General features: G+C 38.7%; 1 protein-coding gene across 1 annotated transcript in view; it reads left to right on the top strand.

The window, feature by feature from the left end:
- The window catches only part of LOC130705642 (ATP-binding cassette sub-family C member 4-like), a 193,929-nt gene that overhangs the window by 153,886 nt on the left and 18,356 nt on the right, over positions 1 to 21,687 (top strand). Inside the window, 4 exon segments of the mRNA XM_057533225.1 lie at positions 7,683 to 7,772; positions 10,890 to 11,062; positions 11,500 to 11,522; positions 11,525 to 11,604. Of these exon segments, the coding sequence (XP_057389208.1) occupies positions 7,683 to 7,772; positions 10,890 to 11,062; positions 11,500 to 11,522; positions 11,525 to 11,604 (366 nt within the window).

Genomic DNA, 21,687 nt, shown 5'->3' with positions numbered 1-21,687 from the left:
TACCCTCTAGAGCCAAGAGCGCTTTCTCTTTACAATGTCTAGCTGGCTGCAGAGGTGGAGAAAGTCTGGTCGTTTGGTTACTTGAAGTTACTTATCTAAGTGCAGAAAGCTTACATCCCTCTTCTGCTAAAATGAGTAGGAAGCAGTGTTGCATGTGTCTCAACACCCTGATTTAGGGAACCTAAGAAACTGCGAGCGAACTGCAGAGGGGGAGCCCAGTGCTGTTTCTTTGAGTTGCCCCGCTTAGGTGGGCCAGGCCCCCATCATCTTCCCTGGTCCCTGTGATCCTGGGAGCAGCAGCGAGCTTCCAGGATGTTCTCTCTCCCAGGCTTATCACCGTCACTGTTGACCCCCCCACAAGCATGTCGGAATTGGGGGAGATGTTATAGCAGCAAAGACCTGCATAGGAACCAGAGGCAGGGGAGTGGTGACAATCAGTCTTGGAGTTCTGAGGGGAACTTTCAAAAACAAGTACTGTATTTGTAAGAATGAACTCCTCAAACTGTGTTTAAAATTTCAGGAATAAGCAAAAAATGGAAGCACTTCCTAGGTTATTTCCTTAAACAAAACAGGTAGATGAAATGTATGCAGCATTTGTGCTCACCATCTGAAGTTATTAAGTATGTTCCCCAGAAAGAACACCAAGGTGAGATTATATTCAGGGAGTAGCTTGCTTATCTGAAAGGATCTGGAAAAATGGATTTCAGAACTTCTTTGGATGATCCTCTACACCTAGAGGCCCTTGTCCTCTTGGCATAAAGGAAATGTTTTCAATTGAAGAGGGCTTCCATGCAAATTCAGTATTTATGATTGCAGCCCAAGGGTTGACACAGATCAGCAGCCATCATCTTTATCATGATTAAACAGATTGATATTTTGTATTTAATAGGTTTTATTTTAAATCAAAGCAAAAGCTAAGTATTTTTTTAAATAGCCCACTCTGCTCTTTCGGTATTTACATTCCCTGAGTTTTCTTCAGTAGGTTAAAGAAGGTGAACTACAGCTGTCTCTTTTAGACTTCTCCCTGGTTACCTGGTTTTATTTCCCTTTTTTTCTTGTTGCAAACAAAACTGAAAGACAGAAGAGGCGGATGTGCTGTTACTAGTAAAGAAATACAACTGGATTCTAACCTAATGCAGTCGGCCCTTTGTCTCTGACACTGTGAAGTCTTCATTAAATCCCTTGGAACTGCCCCTGGAGCCCCTGAAAGAGAACTTAATGGGACTTAAATTCTTTTTCCTTTGTTGGCAAAGAGTCTTCTTTTCTTCTGAGTATGGATGATGATCAGTTCATTCAGAGGCTACACGATTTAAAAAAGGAGAGCAAGAGGGAAACCAAGATTTAAAGTGATTTCAGATGATTCCCTCATTCTTGAAACAGGTACACTAGTTGACCCTTCAATAAGGTCCTCCAATTAGAAATGAGAACATACCTCTTAGGAAACAGCAGCAGTAGCTGCTTTTGATGATAGATTTTAACAGAGGGCAGTTTCCCAGTTTGGGACTGAAATAGGGCAAACTGTTGTGTATTATCTGCTTAATTTGTAACCACTTGTACTGCTTTTACCTTGATCCCAAGTTGTTTTAAGCTTAGAAGGTTAGTGGGTAGGGTTTCTTTTCAAGATAATGAGGGTCTTGTCTTCCAGCAGAGTACGCAAAAGATCCAGTAAGACTACAGTTTTCAGTCTTGCAGTTGTGTTGAGGGATGATCAATTTACTACATTAAATGCTCTAATTTAGAGTGGCCATTCTGGGGTCACATTCCTAATATGAACTTGTGTTATGTTAGTAACAAAGGAAAAAATTACTACTGAATATGGCACAAAGGATTAAATTAGAGAAGTGTAAACTTTAAACCATGATGAAAACAGTTTTGAAGCTAGTGCTCCGTTTAAAATATTACGTTGAATAAGAGTATTGGTTTTCCTGACTCTGCTGTGCCAGCTAACTCTTACTAAATGAGGTTTAATTGTTTACCTCCAGAAAAAATATATACATGGGCCGGGAAATTCAGTGTATATTTACATGAAGTTTGTGTGTCCTACCATAAATCGCTACACTGAAGTGTTCTGCCTGCACTTATTATAAGATTAATTTAGTAACTTCATTGCTTAGAGGTGGGTAATTTAAATAATCATATCTATCAGAAATGATCATTAATTTGCCCTTATCTGCTCTTGCAGTATGTGTCTACTGTGAGCACTTTTATTACCTTTTGAAGATAACATGAGGGTCTCTTATTTGGCAAGTGATGAAGGTAGAATGAGTAGAAACCAAAATGAACACCATGCATAAAATACATTGACATATTGAAACGGACATTTTTCAAAAATTGCCTGCTGGCTTTAAAGAAACGTATAGCTTCTATCAGTTGATGTTATAATAAATCATTCTTTTTTTTTTAATTGAAGTATAGTTGATTTACAAAATTGTGTTAATTTCTGCTGTACAGCAAAGTGATTCAGTCACACACACACACACACACACACACATTCTTTTTTATATTCTTTTCCATTATGGTTTATCACAGGATATTGAATATAGTTCCCTGTGCTATACAGTAGCATCTTGTTGTTTATCCATTCTATATATAATAGTTTGCATCTGCTAACCCCAAGCTCCTAAGCCATCCCACCTCCCCCTTGGCAACTGCAAGTCTGTTCTCTATATCTCTGAGTCTGTTTCTGTTTCAGATAAGTTCATTTGTGTCATATTTTAGATTCCACATATAAGTGATATCATGTGGTATTTGTCTTTCTCTTTCTGACTTACTTCACTTAGTATGGTAATCTCTAGGTCCATCCATGTTGCTGCAAATGGCATTATTTCATTCTTTTTTATGACTGAGTAGTATTCCATTGTATATGTGTACCACATCTTTTTTTTTTCAGAAATTTATTTATTTTTAACATCTTTATTGGAGTATAATTGCTTTACAATGGTGTGTTAGTTTCTGCTGTATAACAAAGTGAATCAGCTTTACGTATACATATATCCCCATATCTGCTCCCTCTTGAGTCTCCCTCCCACCCTCCCTATCCCACCCCCAGGTGGTCACAAAGCACCGAGCTGATCTCTGTGCTATGCAGCTGCTTCCCACTAGCTATCTATTTTACATTTTATGTACCACATCTTTATCCATTCATCTGTCAGTGGACATTTAGGTTGTTTGCATGTCTTGGCTATTGTAAATAGTGCTGCTGTGAACATAGGGGGGTGCATGTATCTTTTTCAATAATAGTTTTGTCTGGATATATGCCCAGAAGTGGAATTGGAACCTCCATACTGTTTTCCACAGTGGCTGCACCAACTTACATTCCCACCAACAGTGTAGGAGGGTTCCCTTTTCTCCACACCCTTTTCAGCATTTGTTATTTGTAGGCTTTTCAATGATGGCCATTCTGACTGGTGTGGGGTGGTACTTCTTTGTAGTTTTGCTCTGCATTTCTCTAATAATTAGCAATGTTGAGCATCTTTTCATGTGCCTGTTGGTCATCTGTATGTCCTCTTTGGGAAAATGTCTATTTAGGTCTTCTGCCCAGTTTACAATTGGGTTGTTTGTTTTTTTGTTGTTGAGTAGTATGAGCTGTTTGTATATTTTGAAAATTAAGCCATTGTCAGTCTCATCATTTGCAAATATTTTCTCCCAGTACATAGGTTGCCTTTTTGTTTTATGGTTTTCTTTGGTGTACAAAAGCTTGTAACTTTGATTAGTCCTATTTGTTTATTTTTGCTTTTATTTCTATTGCCTTGGGAGACTAACCTAAAAAAACATTGGTACGATTTGTGTCAGAGAATGTTTTGCCTGTCTTCTCTTCTAGGAGCTTTATGGTGTCATGTCTTATGATTAAGTCTTTAAGCCATTTTGAGTTTACTTTTGTGTATGGTGTGAGGGTGTGTTCTAACTTCACTGATTTACATGCACTGTCCAACTTTCCCAACACCACTTGCTAAAGAGACTGTCTTTTCTCCTTTGTATAGTTTTGCCTCCTTTGTCAAAGATCAGTTGACTGTAGGTGTGTGGGTTTATTTCTGGGCTCTCTATTCTGTTCCGTTTATCCATAGTCTGTTTTTATGCCAATACCATGCCATTTTGATTACTGTAGCTTTGTAGTATTGTCTGAAGTCTGGGAGGGCTATGCCTCCTGCTTTGTTCTTTTTCCTCAGGATTGCTTTGGCAATTCTGGGTCTTCTATGGTTCCATATAAATTTTAGGAGTATTGGTTCTAGTTCTGTGAAAAATGTCATGGGTAATTTGATAACAATTGCCTTAAATCTGTGGATTGCTTTGGGTAGTATAGTCATTTTAACAATATTAATTCTTCCAATCCAAGAGCTTGGGATAGCTTTCCATTTCCTTGAATCATCTTCAGTTCCCTTTATTAATGTTTTCTAGTTGTCAGCATAAAAGTCTTTCACCTCCTTCATCAGGTTTATTCCTGAGTATTTTAATTTTTTTTGATATGATTTTAAAAGCGATTGTTTTTTTACATTCCCTTTCTGATATTTCACTGTTAGTGTAAAGAAATGCAACCAATTTCTGTATGTTAATCTTGTGTCCTGCTACCTTGCTGAATTCATTTATCAGTTCTAGTAGTTTTTGTGTGGAGTCTTTAGGGTTTTCTATATATAGTATCACGTCTTCTATATATAATGACAGCTTTACCACTTCTCTTCCAATTTAGATACCTTTAATTTCCTTTTCCTGTCTTGATTCCTGCCTAAAAAATCATTATATTTTCATTCAGCTTTTCATTGAAATTTTACTGATTTTGAAATACATATTTGGCATATCATAACAAAGAGAAGTATTCTTATTTACTAAACTATGTTCTTCCATCAAATACTGCTAAATAAACACGTGAAATTGCCCAATATGTCCTTTTAGACTGACAGTATAGACTTAAGTGAGGACCCTTATTGCAGTGGGAAATCGTTAAACTTATTTTTTTTTCTTTTTATGACAATCAGAAGTGGTTTGATGATAATTAGCAGAACCTCCTTAAGGCCTAAAGAGTGTCTGAGGGCTCTGATTAAAGCTCAGAATGAAGCAGCTGCAGGCATTGGTCAGGGGCTCAGAAGTGAGGGACTCCTCTTTCTGCAAAGAATGCCACTTTCGTCCCCCAGTCGTTGGCGAGCTTCATCCCCTTTGAGGAGTTTCCTAAAGAGAAGGTGAGGGAGGTGACAATAGAGAGAGGCTTTGATTATGAAATAGGTGATTGAACTTTAAGTGGGTATCCCTGTTCTCTTGAGCGACAAAAACCACCCTTCCCAAACGTGCTGATACTGTGAGCCCATTCATTGCTCAAGAAGGTCTATCTTTTAAAAACAAAGAGATTTTGTTTTGTGTGGATTAGCTCAGGTAACGCCTCTATAGAGTGTACTTTGATAAACCAGGTGGACACTTCAAGCCTTAGACCTCTTACAGGAAGTAAATTTGCTCTATGAGAGGGGCCTGAAGGAAAAAATGTGATGGGCAAAGAAACGTTCTTGTCATTATTATAAGCAAAGAGACCCTGTCTCACTTCTCCCAGTTGGGCTCAAAGCTGGTTCATTAACCTGGCCTCTTTCAGGCCCTTTATCTCCTCAAACACCAGTCCTTGAAGAGGCCCTCATTTGGGCCCCAGAGTAGAATCCTGCCCATGGTTTAGAGCACTGGGGGGAAGGTGAAGGAGAGTCAGGGGAGAGGGAGGAATATTGGGGACCAGCCTCCCCTCGACCAGCCACGTCATTTGTGTAAACCTCATGCAAACAGCTAAAGGAAGAGAAATCGCTTGCCTGTTAGAATCCTAGAGGTAATAATTACAAGGAGTAAAAAGTTTTTATAAAAATCTAAGTAAAATGATGGTTATTCCCCTGACAAGGAATTCTTACCTTTGCTTACATGGTTGCTTAATCTTTGATCCTAAATTTGAGAGTTTTAAGGGAGACCTTAAATTTGGCTCCAGGGATTTTTCAGTTCAATTCAGTAATCATTTTGAAATGGCATACGACCAGTGATTTTCAGTGCTTTGGAGGCATACTGTCCACTTAATCAACTCTGTGCAAAGAAAGCTGCCTTTATAATGTCTTTTCAAGTTTGGGTTGTGCTCAGGGATGCATCCTTTTCGGTGGCATACCCTGTGTCTTCTGCATCCATTCCTCTCACCAGACTTAAAACTACGACAATAGGGAAAGAAGGTACAGGAGGCTCTCTGAGTGTCATTCTTCATGGGCAGAGAAAAGAAATGTCTGCCTTCTTCATCTTTCTTCTCAGGCTTTTGTGAAGTGTGGAGGAATAGTCCAGCCCCAAGACCAGGCAGGATTTGAGGCTGGTGATTCCGAGCAGTTCCCGGCCACTTGTGGAAGAGTCAGATCTCCTCTTGTTCCCACATGTGTGCATCACACTGTTCTATCCCCTTCACTGAAAGGAGCCAATTGGGCTCTTCTCTGCTGCCCATATTCTTGTGCCCTGGTTTACTAGAGCCTTCCAGAAGAAAACTTAAATGACCTGCATAAGCGTATGTACAAGATTCTCTTCTTGAAACCCAGAAAGGCATATATTTCCAGAGTAATTTCCTTGTGGTTCCTCTCAAAGCAGATGAATAGGAAGAGCTTTTTATTTTTATTTTATTTATTTATTTGAATATTTATTTATTTATTTATTTATTTTTGGCTGTGTTGGATCTTCGTTTCTGTGCGAGGGCTTTCTCTAGTTGCGGCAAGCGGGGGCCACTCTTCTTCGCGGTGCGCGGGCCTCTCACTATCGCGGCCTCTCCTATTACGGAGCACAGGCTCCAGACGCGTGGGCTCAATAGCTGTGGCTCACGGGTCCAGTTGCTCCACGGCATATGGGATCTTCCCAGACCAGGGTTCGAACCCGTGTCCCCTGCCTTGGCAGGCAGATTCTCAACCACTGCGCCACCAGGGAAGCCCCAGGAAGAGCTTTTTAAATTAAAACAATTTTATTATGGCTCATGTCACAATGGGTTTCAGGTTATCCTGCCCTTGCAGTTTGTAATGATGTTCTGTGAGGCCTGTCATCTTGATGCACAGCTGAGATAACGTGGGCATCAGCTGATGCAGAATCAGAGGCAGTCTCTTCATGAACAGAGGTGCCACGGGCCCCAGTAGTTGACATTCTCTTTGAACATATGGAGATGTCACACATGTGGAGAGATTCACCATCCCAGAAGGCTGTTGTACCAATGGAGAAAATATCCTAGTTCATTCTTCAGTGCCAATGTGCAAAAATTTAACAATTTTGCTTTGAGGCACAAACTTCAACTAATTATACTGTTGGTATTTCCCAGTATCACACCAGGATTGACAATCAATTTATCTAGCTCTCTTGATGTAAAGTTCCTCAAATTAGTATATCCTCATTTTTTTTCTGAGCAGATATTACCAGGAAGGTATTTTTAAAAAATCAAATCTTCCTTTCTCTTCTTCAACTTCTTCTTAAGATGACACATTTCCACACTTTCTTGTTAGTGTTCAGTCATCCAGAAGATATTTTGGAACATACTTTGTACAGTGGAAAATTAATTTGGAGATACTATTTTGTAAAAAAGCATTTGCAACCTTATTAATGATTATAGGGAATTTTGGTGGTTTGTTTTGTATTTTAATTCTGTTCTGTAAGCATTCAAACATGATGAAAAGAGTTTAAGGTAATAACATTCACTATTTTGGGGTATTTAGGAACCAGTTTTATTCACTGGAACAATGAGGAAAAATCTGGATCCCTTTAATGAGCATACGGATCAGGAACTGTGGAATGCCTTAGAAGAGGTAATTTATTAAATGTAATTAACTTGTTAGCATCAGTATATGTGTGTGTACATTTATAGCAGCGCAGGTAATTAAGGGGAGTTTATCGGTTTAACTGACTTTATTTAGCTCCAAGGAGAACATTGATGACATGGGTACATGTGTAAATTAAAACATGTATATTAATGGTGATGAAAACCAACAAGATAATGCCTTATGCTTTCATTTTAGCTTTTCCCTAGAACCCAAAGCAACTAGGTACATTATCTTGTCCTTAGTAGAGCACTAAATTAGAAGTTATAATTATGAGTTCAGATTCTACTAAGTGACCTAGTGAATTAGTTACCTTAATTACCTTGCAATGTTCATTTTATTCCTCTGGTCTTAGGGAATATCAACTAAGTGGAGACAATAGTAGTTTTTCATTATTAACTGAAAGATAAATGAGATCATACCAACAAAATGCTATGAAGTTTCATAAGAAAGTGTCTATAAAGGTAAATTATATAATTGGAATGTGATGATAGTTATTTATTGGCGATCATGGCCTTTTAATGCCGCAGCATGAATGCAGGTAAGAGAACCCTGGAGCTTTTGCTCAGTTTTTATATGGATCGGTTCATTTCTAGAGGATTTTCTGTTATTTGTGTCACGTTTCCCTTTGGCCCACTTCTTTGAATTTCCTCACCCTTGCGTGAAAAGGATTTTGACTTAAGTTGCTGTTGGTTTGTATATTTTGATACAAATTATTTTGTGTATTGGTCCTAGTTTTGCAAATTGATTCTACTAATGGCAGAAACTGTATCTAGACTTCTAAACCATAAACAGACTTCTAATTTCTCATAGGACCTAGCTCAGTCTTATTCTTTTTAAAAAGTAAGCACTTAATAAATAGGTACTAAATGTTTGATTGATCTCATTTCCGAGAAGTGTGGCTTATTTCTTTAAAAAAAATTTTTTTTTACACATATCCAAATGACTGTTCACATTGTTGTTTTGAATTGGTGTGTTTGTCATTTAGTGTCACCCTTCCAGGGAAGCTCTGAAATCTGTAATATATAGATGAGCTTTGACTGTGAGCAAGCAGATTTGGAGGCCTGACAATTTCCTGCCAGGAATTCTGGTTTCTGAAGGCATGTTGGCACTGAGTCTTTACAAACTACCCCTCTTTCCTGCAACTGTGGGGATTTTATTTTCCTAAATCAGGCTGATTGCTTCACCTTCTCCTACTTGAGAAGCAGTGGACCTCTGATTTCATTTAAGCTTGTGAGTCTTTCTACAGTGAAATTCTAGAAGAGAAGAGGTGGGGAGAGCAGTTAACCATTAAATATAAAGAAAGAAGGATGATCCACTGCTCTTGAACTCACAGAACAGATTTAATGGTGAAATTGTGACATCTTAAAAAAAAAAACTGCAAGTACTGGTAAATTATTTTCCTATTTGTTTCCCAGCTCGAGATCTCTCTTAACAGAGTCTCAGGTAGTAAAATTACTCTAGAATTTTGGACAGAGAGGAAATGTTAATTGGGAGACAAATCCTGTAAAAAAAACTATCTTAGAACTTGGCCCTAACTTATACTTAATTCATCTGTAGGAGCCAAAATTTAGATAAAATTTAGTAGCCTCTCAATTCTAAAAATGATGAGGTGGTGGAAGTGGTAGACAATACTGAGATCTACCTTTATTTAAACTACATTTGGAACTTTCTGTAAAAAGAAATAAACATGAGTTTATTTCACAAAGTGAAGTGTGTGGTTTCCATGTATTGCTTCTGGAATTAACCCTGTTACTTTACTGATATGTCTTAAAGTGAGAAATCATCCCATCATTTTGTTTCTCTAGGAATTATTTCTTTATGACTTTTTAAAATAAAACCTACCACATCCTTTATTGAAAAACATACAAATGTCATAAAGAAATAATTCCCAGAGAAACAGAATGATGGGATGATTTCTCACTCTTAAGACATACCACTAAAGCAGTGAGGTCAATTTTTTTTTTTAATGAGGTCAGTTTTTAAGTGAACTAAAAATCCCAGTCATTGGTTAATAAATGATGCCAAACTAGACATGTGAACCCAAACTCATAGAGTTGGCCTGCAAGTGAGTGAGAGCGCACCACTATGTTTTCCTCTTTAAGAACTTCAATTAAAAGAAAAGGATGCTTTTTAAAAATTTTTTTTAGGTCCTGTTAGTTCTGTCTCCTCCTTCTCCCTTGGTGGAGATGGACATTCAGAAGGGAGACAGTCCTAATGATGGTGCCCGTCTCATCTTGGTTACTTTTCAGAATATGCTGAAATGTGTTTTTCTTATACTGAAGAATAGCCAGCTGACTATAAACTGAAGAAAGTTCATCAGAAATTGGTGCCAATTAGGGCACCTAAAAAGCAAGGGCAGCTCTGTAAACATAGCATAAGTAGTGACTGAAGAAGATGAAGCACTTTATCACTCAAAGGTTAAAAGAGCACAGTAGATAAAACTCTGGAAATGAATCATCGATGTGTTGCTTCTGTTAAAAAACAACAACAAAACAGCTTAGATACTGGGATTTACAATTGAGAGTGCTATGTCATGTCAAAACTGTGAAGAAATCACCCAGTTATGTTCTACGTTGATACGTTGATCCTCTGTTAGGGCACAAGTATGTCTCATCATACTGAAAACCAAGATACAGAAATCTGGGTATCAGCGGCCTGTGCATCAGGAACCATGTGATTCAGTCCTGGCTTTGGCGACAGGTCACATTTCCATTTCTCTGGGCCTTGTATTTAGGTGAGCAGGCTCTCCTTTTACTTCATTTACTGCTGGCTCTGCTCTACTAAAAGCTCTTCCCCATCTGCTGATTGCATTTCACTCTCTCTTTCCAGCCCACACCAGCCTTTCTTTTTGAAAAGTAAGAAGTTTCCATAAAATGTGGAAACCATCTGACATCTGTGTTAACTTCCTATGAGGGGCGTTGGCACCTGGTTGGTAGATACAGTACATGCAGTAGGTTACTTTGAAAATGTTTAAGATGATAGAAATACGGTGCCTTATAAGTTCAGTTTATTTATATATTTATATTTATTTTTTAAATGTCTAAGAGGATTGTCTACTTCAGTAGCAGTTTGTTTAGGAAAATGTTCTTTCTGTATCCACAGGTACAATTTAAAGAAGCCATCAAAGGTGTTCCTGGTAAAATGGATACTGAATTAGCAGAATCAGGATCGAACTTCAGTGCTGGACAGAGACAACTGGTATGTCTTGCTAGGGCTATTCTCAGGAAAAATCAGATATTGATTATTGACAAAGCCACATCAAATGTGGACCCAAGGTATGGAGCTGAGGTCCATGAAACCTGGTATCCAAAATTTAAATGTTGTAAATGGAAAACATTTAGTGATGCTGAGAAATGTTTCTAAGTGTTCTCTTTGCCCGAAAGATATCTCTTGTTAACATTAATTCCAGAAAACAAAAGAAGAAACCAAAACATGTTATATAGTGTTAATGTTGTTATTAGGTATCCTGTGAGAGCTAGATTCCTAAATCCAGCTCCTGATACTTTCAAGCAATTTTGAGGGAAGACTATTTTCCATTGTTTTATGAAAAATAGTAAATTTCCAAGACTTCTTATACTTAGTTTTTTAGGAACAAGATTATGTCTTAAAGTATTGATTTTTTAAAACATTATAAAAATATGTGATTTTTTTTTAAGTCTTAAGTCTGCTATTTCTGTCTTTACTGAACTAAATTCAACTTCTTTGTTTCCAGAACTGATGAGTTAATACAAAAAAAATCCATGAGAAATTTGTTCAGTGCACTGTGCTAACCATCACAAACAGACTGCCCACCATTATTGACAGCGACAGGATAATGGTAAGACCTTCACCTGTGGAATTTCAGTTGTTTCCATTTATGTTCAATTTTTTCAACACATCCTTCCTTGTAAAACTTGATAGGAAGGAACCTCCAATAATTTAATTTTCTCTTAGTTTCTCCTCTCATTCCTGACAATAACTCAAGTACTTAACTACACTTTCAGAATGTGCTATTAAATAATATATCCAGTAATTTCATATTTTCATATTAACACATTATTGACTGGGGGATTTTTGCAGAAACTAATGCCTGTGGCCAGCGATTTGTTATGTAAGTGAATACTGAAATGTCTCTGGTCAATAATATTCAGGTAACAAAAGACATATTATATGTCTCTGGTCAATAATGAGTTAAAAGTTTATTAAATTGTCATTTTTTTAAGATGGCCAACCATGAAAATATTCCAAACCCAAGTTATGGCTTCATATTTCAGAGAGGTAGAAGATGGTCATCTTGGCTGTGTCACAATTGTTTCAGCATTTTTGGATTCCCTTAATCAAAAAATTAGCCTTTCATTTAGACTGCCACGAGGTTGGCTAAGGTTGCAGAATTTCTCAGCTGTTGCTGTCAGAGGGGAGTCCATGAGAAGAAAGGGCCTAGTGAGAAAAACAAACTATTTCAACAGAAAGGATTTAATATAGGAAATTTGTTACACAGGAATTGGAGGGCTAGAAAAATGAAACACTGGGGTACTAATTTTAGGAAGCAGCTACTGTGTCCTAGGACAGATCTCCAGAACTAAGAACTCAGAAGAGAGGCTCTAAAGAGTCAGCGCTCAGACCTCCAAGGAGAGGCCACTGCCTAGTTGCTGGCCGTATTTGTGAGGGAGCACAATGAGGCTAGTTCTCCATGTGCTAATAGAAGCTGGGAGCTGGAGTCAGGTCCCACTGCTGAGATGCTGCTGCAGGAGCAGCAGAAACCAGCTAGACCATTAGCTCTGATTCCCACCTTCAGTCTCCCTCTAGTGCCCCCTACTGACAAAACCGAACAAAGGCCAGCTGGCCAAAGGTCTTCTGAAATGTGATTTGCAGAGACCCAGCCTTTGCATCACAGATGAGAGTACAGAAAGAAAAGTGGATCAGGGGCTGAGGTACTGCATATAAACAACTAGTAAGTCTCACACAGTAAATCTGGACTTTGCACACAAAGCTTGGGCCTCTGGATATCTGTCTAGTATCTTCCTTCCAGGTTTGATTGGCTTTTTCTTTCTTAGTAATTTAATATTTCCTTCCTTAGCTTTATTTCCTTCCTTCCTCCCTCTATTGCTTTTCTCTCTCATTTTCATCTTCTTTCTTTGTTCTTTCCCTGCTGAGTTTCAATAAATGTTAGGGTGTGGCTTTATAAAATGATAAGGGAATCATCCCTCAAAGGAAAAACCTTTGGCTGCATATAATCTCAAGGAATGCAGGGTATTTTAAGGTTAACCTGTAGCCTGTGACAGTGAGCTGACTTCACTCATCTTATGGATGGTAACTGTTGTCAGGAGACACCACAGTGTCCAGTGATGCTGATTAGTAATGAAATAGGTAAAGAACGCCTGCATATGATGCATAAGAGGCAACAGATGCAGTTAACCAGTGAATTTGATGGTCCATAAAAAACAGGTAATAATCAGTAATACCCAGACTTCCTTATGTTTAATGATAATGGTACTATCTCTCTTGACTTCTTAGGCAGTTTCTGGAATATCACCTCCCATCCTACTTCACATTCATTGTCAGATGGGATCATCAGTGGGGGCACTGAGTAGATAGCAGACTGTCAGCACTGAAGCAGTGCCTTTAGCCTCACTCCCCTGAGCTGGACGTGCACAGGAGTGAGCTCTGGGGAGGCAGACGACAGGAGTGGGGCATCCCCAACCAAAGGGATGCTCTAGGCTCCAAGCATTGTGTCTGGTCATCTGGACTAGAACATCACAGTAGGAAGCAGGCCTCTCCTGCAGACTATCATGAGGGATCAGGTAACATTCCAAGGTTGTAGGACAGTGACTCTTAAATTCCAGAAATGTTTAGCATCAGGCATCCTTAGTCCCTCATTTTGTGTTCCTTTTTTTTTTTTTTAATATTTATTTACTTGGTTGCACCAGGTCTTAGTTGTGGCAGGCGGGCTCCTTAGTTGTGGCTCACGGGCTCCTCAGTTGCGGCTCACCGACTCCTTAGTTGCGGCAGGTAGGCTCCTTAGTTGTGGCATGCAGACTCTTAGTTGCGGCATGCATGTGGGATCTAGTTCCCTGACCAGGGATCGAATCCGGGTCCCCTGCATTGGGAGTGCGAAGTCTTAACCACTGCACGGCATCAGGGAAGTCCCTCTCATTTTGTGGTCTTGAATGCTAATTGGAAAAGTAACATTTTAGTTCTACTTTTTACCTGTCACTTTCTTGTTCTTACCTCTGAGAATTGCAGCATTGTATTTCTCAGACTATCCCCAAAAGTGTCCTTCTTCCACAATAAACGAATGATGCTGTGAAATCTACCTGTTTCAAGCCCCTTGTCAGGCTTTAGAGGCAGCAGCAGAAAGATGGCTTGATCTCTAGCTCAGTTAGGGGTCCATTCAAATAAATTCTTTTCTCCTAAATGTACCCTGGAGTTTTATTTTTGTTTTTTGGTATCGCAGTCACCTTGCAATGTATGATCGGTTAGGGAAACAGTAAGGGAGGACAAAATTTGGCAGACGTGTCAGCTCTTCAGTCCTAAGTCTTATCCATCAGCACTTGATCCACAGGTGTGAACGTCCATAGATGTGAATCAATCAACTTTGTTGCCATTATCAAAATATGTCCATTTGTTTAATGCTTTACTTACCAGTCTCTTCTGGTAAATTTCTATAACCTCAGATTTTTCTCTCTTGGTCAGTGTCTTTGAAGAAATCTTTAACGTGGTTTTACAAAGCAGTTTACATCCTGGCCCCTCCCCACCTTTCTGGTTTTGTCCTTCTCTGCTCTCCCTCTTTCCTTTACAGGTAAAACCACATTGATGGTCTTTCAGTTCTCCAAATGCAGTGTTCACTCTCTCTTACAGTTGTGCCCTTTCTCGACTGTTGGTGGCTTAGACTAAGGTGCTAGCAGTGGAAATGGTGAGATGGTTGGATTTGGGGTGGATTACAAAGTGGAGCCAAGTGGACTATGTGATGGATCGAACGTGGGATCTGAGGGAAGAGAGAGGAGTTGATACTGGTTTCTGGGTGTGGAGACTGACCATCTGGGTGAATGGTGAAGACGGAGGGAGAAGGGAAATGCAAGGGTTCTCTTTGGAGCCTGTCACCTTTGCGATGACCGACGTTTTTCATGGTGGACCTTGTCCTTCACTGTGGAGCTGCCCTTCCCACTCCTGTGTTGGGAGACCTTCGGTTTAGGGCTCCCTGGCCAAGATTTCATCGATGATAACACGGGGAGGTCCCACCAGGAGATGTAAACTTGGCCACTTGTTTATATCCTGGTCCGAGCTGGTTGCGGTCGCTGACTCCTTTGGTAGGAATGGCAGGATTAGACCTCAGAGGACCCAAGAGACATTCATCCCCTAGCTTCAGAGCTAGGGAATTGTCTTCTGTGCTCCATCCACCCCAGGTGTAAACCTTGTATTTTGTTCTAGAGCTTCTGATTATCAGTTGGCTTTCAATTCAACAAAAACACCAATAATGTTCTTTCTCAAAACTTTGATTTTTGAGGCAATTTTTTTTCTTGCTTGCTTTAGAAATAAAGGCATACCTTTTTCTATTGCACTTCACAGATACTGGTTTTTTTTTTTCTTTTTTTACAAATTGAAGGTTTGTCACATCTCTGTGTGGAGCAAGTCTATCAGTGCCATTTTTCCAACAATACTGCTCACTCCGTGTCTTTGTCACGTTTTGGTAATTGTCACAGTATTTCAAACTTTTTCACCATCACTACATCTCTTATGGTGATCTGTGATCAGTGATCTTTGCTGTTACTACTATGACTTGCTAAAGACTCTGATGATGGTTAGTATTTTTTAGCAATAAATTATTTTTAAATTAAGGTCTGTACATTGTGTTTTTCCAAACATAATGCTATTGCACACTTGATAGGCTGCAGTATAGTGTAAACATAACTTCTATATGCCCTGGGAAATCAGGAAATTCATGTGACTCACTTTATTGCGATACTCACTTCATTCTGGTGTTCTGGAACTGAACCTGCAGTATCTCCGAGGGAAGCCTGTACCTCTTTCCTTTGTGGAAAGCAAGTGATTGTCTGTTCTGAAAGCTTTGTTTTTTCTTTTTAAAGTAATGACAGATTCCAGAAACCCAATCCAGAATATCAAACCATACTCTCAGGGATTGGGCCTGTATTTTTTTTTAACATCTTTATTGGAGTATAATTGCTGTACAATGGTGTGTTAGTTTCTGCTTCATAACAAAGTGAATCAGCTGTACATATACATATATCCCCATCTCTTCCCTCTTGCGTCTCCCTCCCTCCCACCCTCCCTATCCCACCCCTCTAGGTGGTCACAAAGCACCAAGCTGATCTCTGTGTGCTATGCAGCTGCTTCCCACTAGCTATCGATTTTACATTTAGTAGTGTATATATGTCCATGCCACTCTCTGTTTGTCCCAGCTTACCCTTCCCCCTCCCCATGTCTTCAAGTCCATTCTCTAGTAGGTCTGCGTCCTTATTCCCATCCTGCCCCTAGGTTCTTCAAAACTTTTTAATTTTTTTTTTAGATTCCATATAGATGTGTTAGCATACAGTGAGTTTATTTTTGTGTATGGTGTCAGGGAGTGTTCTAATTTCATACTTTTACATGTATCTGTCTAATTTTCCCAGCACCACTTATTGAAGAGGCTGTCTTTTCTCCATTGTATATTCTTGCCTCCTTTATCAAAGATAAGGTGACCATATGTGCATGGGTTTATCTCTGGGCTTTCTATCCTGTACCATTGATCTATATTTCTGATTTTGTACAAGTACCATGATGTCTTGATTACTGTAGCTTTGTAGTATAGTCTGAAGTCAGGGAGCCTGATTGTTCCAGCTCCGGTTTTCTTTCTCAAGATTGCTTTGGCTATTCGGGGTCTTTTGTGTTTCCATACAAATTGTAAAATTTTTTGTTCTAATTCTGTGAAGAATGCCATTGGTAATTTGATAGGGATTGCATTGAATCTGTAGATTGCTTTGGGTAGTATAGTCATTTTCACAACACTGATTCTTCTAATCCAAGAACATGGTATATTTCTCCATCTGCTTCTGTCATGTTTGATTTCTTTCATCAGTGTTTTATAGTTTTCTCAGTACAGGTCTTTTGCCTCCTTAGGTAGTCTCTTCCTAGGTATTTTATTCTTTTTGTTGTGATGATGAATGGGATTGTTTCCTTAACTTCTCTTTCTGATCTTTCGTTGTTAGTGTATAGGAATGCAAGAGATTTCTATGCATTAATTTTGTATGCTTCAGCCTTACCAAATTCATTGATTAGTTCTAGTATCTTTCTGGTGACATCTTTAGGATTTTCTGTGTATAGTATGTCATCTGCAAACAGTGACAGTTTTACTTCTTCTTTTCCAATTTGTTCCTTTTCTTTTTCTTCTCTGATTGCCATGGCTAGGACTTCCAAAACTATGTTGAGTAAGAGTGGCGAGAGTGGACATCCCTGTCTTCTTCCTGATCTTAGTGGAAATGCTTTCATTTTTTCACCATTGAGAATGATGTTTGCTGTGGGTTTGTCATATATGGCCTTTATTATGTTGAAGTAGGTTCCCTCTATGCCCATGTTCTGGAGAGTTTTTATCATAAATGGGTGTTGAATTTTGTCAAAAGCTTTTTCTGCATCTGTCAAGATGATCTTGTTTTTTATTCCTTAATTTGTTAATATGGTGTAGCACATTGATTTCCATATATTAAAGAATCCTTGCATCCCTGGGATAAATCCCACTTGATGATGGTGTATGATCCTTTTAATGTGTTGTTGGATTCTCTTTGCTGGTATTTTGTTGAGGATTTTTGCATCTATGTTCATCAGGGATATTGGTCTGTAATTTTCTTTTTTCTGTGATAGCTTCATCTGGTTTTGGTATCAGGGTGATGGTGGCCTCATAGAACGAATTTGGGAGTGTTCCTCCCTCTGCCATTTTTTGGAAGAGTTTGCGCAGGATAGGGGTTAGCTCTTTCTAAATGTTTGATAGAATTTGCCTGTGAAGCTGTCTGGTCCTGGACTTTTGTTTGTTGGAAGATTTTTAATTACAGTTTCAATTTCATTACTTGTGATAGGTCTGTTTATACTTTCTAATTATTCCTGGTTCAGTCCTGGAAAATTGTACCTTTGCAAGAATTTGTCCATTCCTTCTAGGTTGGCATATAGTTGCTCGTAGTAGTCTCTTATGATCCTTTGTATTTCTGAGGTGTCAGTTGCAATTTCTCCTTTTTCATTTCTAATTTTATTGATGTGCCCTCTCCCTTTCTTTCTTGATGAGTCTGGCTAAAGGTTTATCAGTTTTGTTTATCTTCTCAAAGAACCAGCTCTTAGTTTTATTGATCTTTGCTATTGTTTCCTTCATTTCTTTTTCATTTATTTCTGCTCTGATCTTTATGATTTCTTTCCTTCTACTGACTTTGAGTTTTGTTTGTTCTTCTTTTTCTAGTTGCTTTACGTGTAAGGTTAGGTTTATTTCACATTTTTCTTGTTTCTTGAGGTGAGAATGAATTGCTGTAAACGTCCCTCTTAGACCTGCTTTTGTGGCATCCCATAGGTTTTGGGTCATTGTGTTTTCATTGTCATTTGTTTCTATTTTTTTTTTTCTCTTTGATTTCTTCAGTGATCTCTTTGTTTTTTAGTACCACACAGTTTAGCCTCCATGTATTTGTGTTTTTTTAGTTTTTTTCCCCTGTAATTCATTTCTAATCTTATAGCGTTGTGGTCGCAAAAGATGCTTGATACGATTTCAGTTTTCTTAAATTTTCTGAGGCTTGATTTGTGACCCAAGATGTCATCTATCCTGGAAAATGTTCCATGTGCAACTTGAGAAGAAAGTGTATGCTGCCACTTTTGAGTGGAATGTCCTATAAATATCAATTAAATCTATCTGGTCTATTGTGTCATTTAAACCTTGTATTTCCTTATTTATTTTCTGTTTGGATGATCTGTCCATTGATATGTGAGGTGTTAAAGTCCCCTACTATCATTGTGTTACTGTTGATTTCCCCTTTTATGGTTGTTAGCATTTCCCTTATGTATCGAGGTGCTCCCATGTTGGGTGCATATTTACAGTTGTTACATCTTCTTCGATTGATCCCTTGATCATTATGTAGTGTCCTTTGTCTCTTGTAACAGTCTTTATTTTAAAGTCTATTTTATCTGATATGAGTGTTGCTACTCCAGCTTTCTTTTGATTTCCATGTGCATGGAGTATCTTTTTCCATCCCCTCACTTTCAGTCTCTATGTGTCCCTAGGTCTGAAGTGGGTCTCTTGTAGACAGCATATATACAGGTCTTGTTTTTGTATCCATTCAGCCAGTCTGTGTCTTTTGGTTGGAGCATTTAATCCTTTTACATTTAAGGTAATTATCGATATGTGTGTTCCTATTCCCATTTTCTTAAATGTTTTGGGTTCGTTATTGTAGGTGTTTTCCTTCTCTTGTGTTTCTTGCCTAGAGAAGTTCCTTTAGCATTTGTTGTAAAGCTGGTTTGGTGGTGCTGAATTCTCTTAGCTTTTGCTTGTCTGTAAAGCTTTTGATTTCTTGGTCGAATCTGAATGAGATCCTTGCTGGGTAGAGTAATCTTGGTTGTAGGTTTTTCTCTTTCATCACTTTAAGTATATCCTGCCACTCCCTTCTGGCTGCAGAGTTCCTGCTGAAAAATAAGCTGATAACCTTATGGGGATTCCCTTGTATGTTATTTTTTGCTTTTCCCTTGCTGCTTTTAGTATTTTTTCTTTGAATTTAATTTTTGTTTGTTTGATTAATATGCATCTTGGTGTGTTTCTCCTAGGGTTTATCCTGTATGGGACTCTCCGAGATTCCTGGGTAGCTCTTTCCTTTCCCATGTTAGGGACGTTTTTGACTATAATCTCTTTGAATATTTTCTGAGACCCTCTCTTTTTCTCTTCTTCTGGGACCCCTATAATTCGAATGTTGGTGTGTTAAGTGTTGTCCCAGAGGTCTCTGAGATTGTCAATTCTTTTCATTCTTTTTTCTTTATTCTGCTCTGCGGTAGTTGTTTCCACTATTTTATTTTCCAGGTCACTTATCCATTCTTCTGCCTCATTTATTCTGCTATTGATTCCTTCTAGAGAATTTTTAATTTCATTTATTGTGTTGTTCATCATTGTTTGCTCTTCAATTCTTCTAGGTCCTTGTTAAACGTTTCTTGTATTTTCTCCATTTTATTTCCAAGATTTTGGATCATCTTTACTATCATCACTCTGAATTCTTTTTCAGGTAGGTTGCCTATTTCCTCTTCATTTATTTGGTCTTATAGGTTTTTACCTTGCTCCTTCATCTGTAACATATTTTTTTGTCATCTTTTTTTTTTTTTGATGGGTGGGACTATCTTCCTGTCTTACTGGTTGTTTGGCCTGAGGCTTCCAGCACTGGAGTTTGTAGGCCAGTCGTTCGGGGGTTGCTCCCATCCCCCGAGTCTGGCAGGTGCCCTAGTTGTGGGGAGATGTGAACTCTGCATCCCCCTACTCCACCATCTTGACTACTTTTCTGCCCTTAGGAGACTTAATAAATGTTTCAAATTAAATGACATGGGATGGAATTAACTGCAGTACTAGATATGGAAGAACAACCTGTGTCCTGTTCAGAGTTGCTGCATATTCTCTTAAGATACAGTTACTCTACATGAAGAACTAAGTACCACTTAACATCAGAACTATCTTTATAGCTATGTCATTTGGGCCAATTGTTTCAGATTCTTTTTTCCCCTCTAAAACCATTATGCAAAGCCACTAATAAGTAGAAAGAGTTAAGAGAGTTAAGACCCCCTTCCTCTCCCTTTTAATTTTCAACTAGGGACATATCAATGTGCACAAAAGGGCTGAACGGCAGACAGCTGAAGAGAGAGAAAAAGAAGCAAAGAAAGATAACTTGTGAAAAAAGATTCAGATCCTCGGCAGTTCAGGTTGGGCTGTCCCTGGGCACTGTGCAGGCTGTGAGCATTAGAATTTGAAGCTCAATTTCTTACTTGCTTCTTTAGTCTTAGTCAAAGAAAAAATTGGAGTTCTAGGGATTTCTTCTGTGCAGAGAAATTCTGCTAATGCTGCTTATGTAGCAGCTCTTTTTGCCAGCCTTTCACTCTCAGAATAATAAACTACAATCAAAGCCAAGTTGACGAAGCATCTTAACCTCTCAGACAAGGGATTCTGCCCCTCTTAGCAACTAACATAATCCAGGACCCTGTCGACTGAAAAAGAAAAAAAAAAGCAAAACCTGGAAGTTGAGAGTTACATTTTATGTGGTGGACATTGTGAAGGCTTAGGGACAAAGCATCTCATAACAGTGAGAAATGATTCTGAAGAGGCAAGGGGATGAGCCAGGATATGTAAGAGTTTTTGCAACAAAAGACCAGGTAGTCAGAACATTAAAAGATTACTGTTAATCAAAGAAAACCAGACATCCCAAGTTAATGAATTAGTGCTTTTCTATACATGGGAAGATGCAAAGTCTGGGATCATTGAAATCATTCCTTTGATGTGCACCTCAGCTATCTGAGGCCAGTATCCTGTGTTTTTCTCATCCTGAGTCTCCTCAGGGTGCACTGCTGGGGGTGGCTGCACACATTCTGGTTCCATCCTGAGTTCCCTCAGGGCTTATTGTCAGGGCAGCTGTAATGTGGTGGCTTGATGGCTGCAACATCCTTTGTTCACTGATATGACAGGCAATTTTTTAGTTCACAACCCTAAAGAAATTCTGGAGGCATTTACTTTTTTCCCAAATACTACTGAGATTCTATCAAACCAACTTAACAGTTAATTTGCTGTCAGGTCACTGCCATCTGGTTTGTATGACATCAACCTGACTTTAGATAGAGTTTGATTTTCTTAAATCAAGAAATTTCCCAACTCTGTGTTTCTGTATAAATAGCCCTTAAAGCTCAGAGTCTGGAGAGGTAAAAGCACTAACTAATG

The sequence above is a fragment of the Balaenoptera acutorostrata genome, chromosome 18, assembly GCF_949987535.1.
Source record: "Balaenoptera acutorostrata chromosome 18, mBalAcu1.1, whole genome shotgun sequence".
In the NCBI taxonomy this organism is placed as follows: Eukaryota; Metazoa; Chordata; class Mammalia; order Artiodactyla; family Balaenopteridae; genus Balaenoptera; species Balaenoptera acutorostrata.
This window is presented reverse-complemented; position numbering and strand designations above follow the sequence as displayed.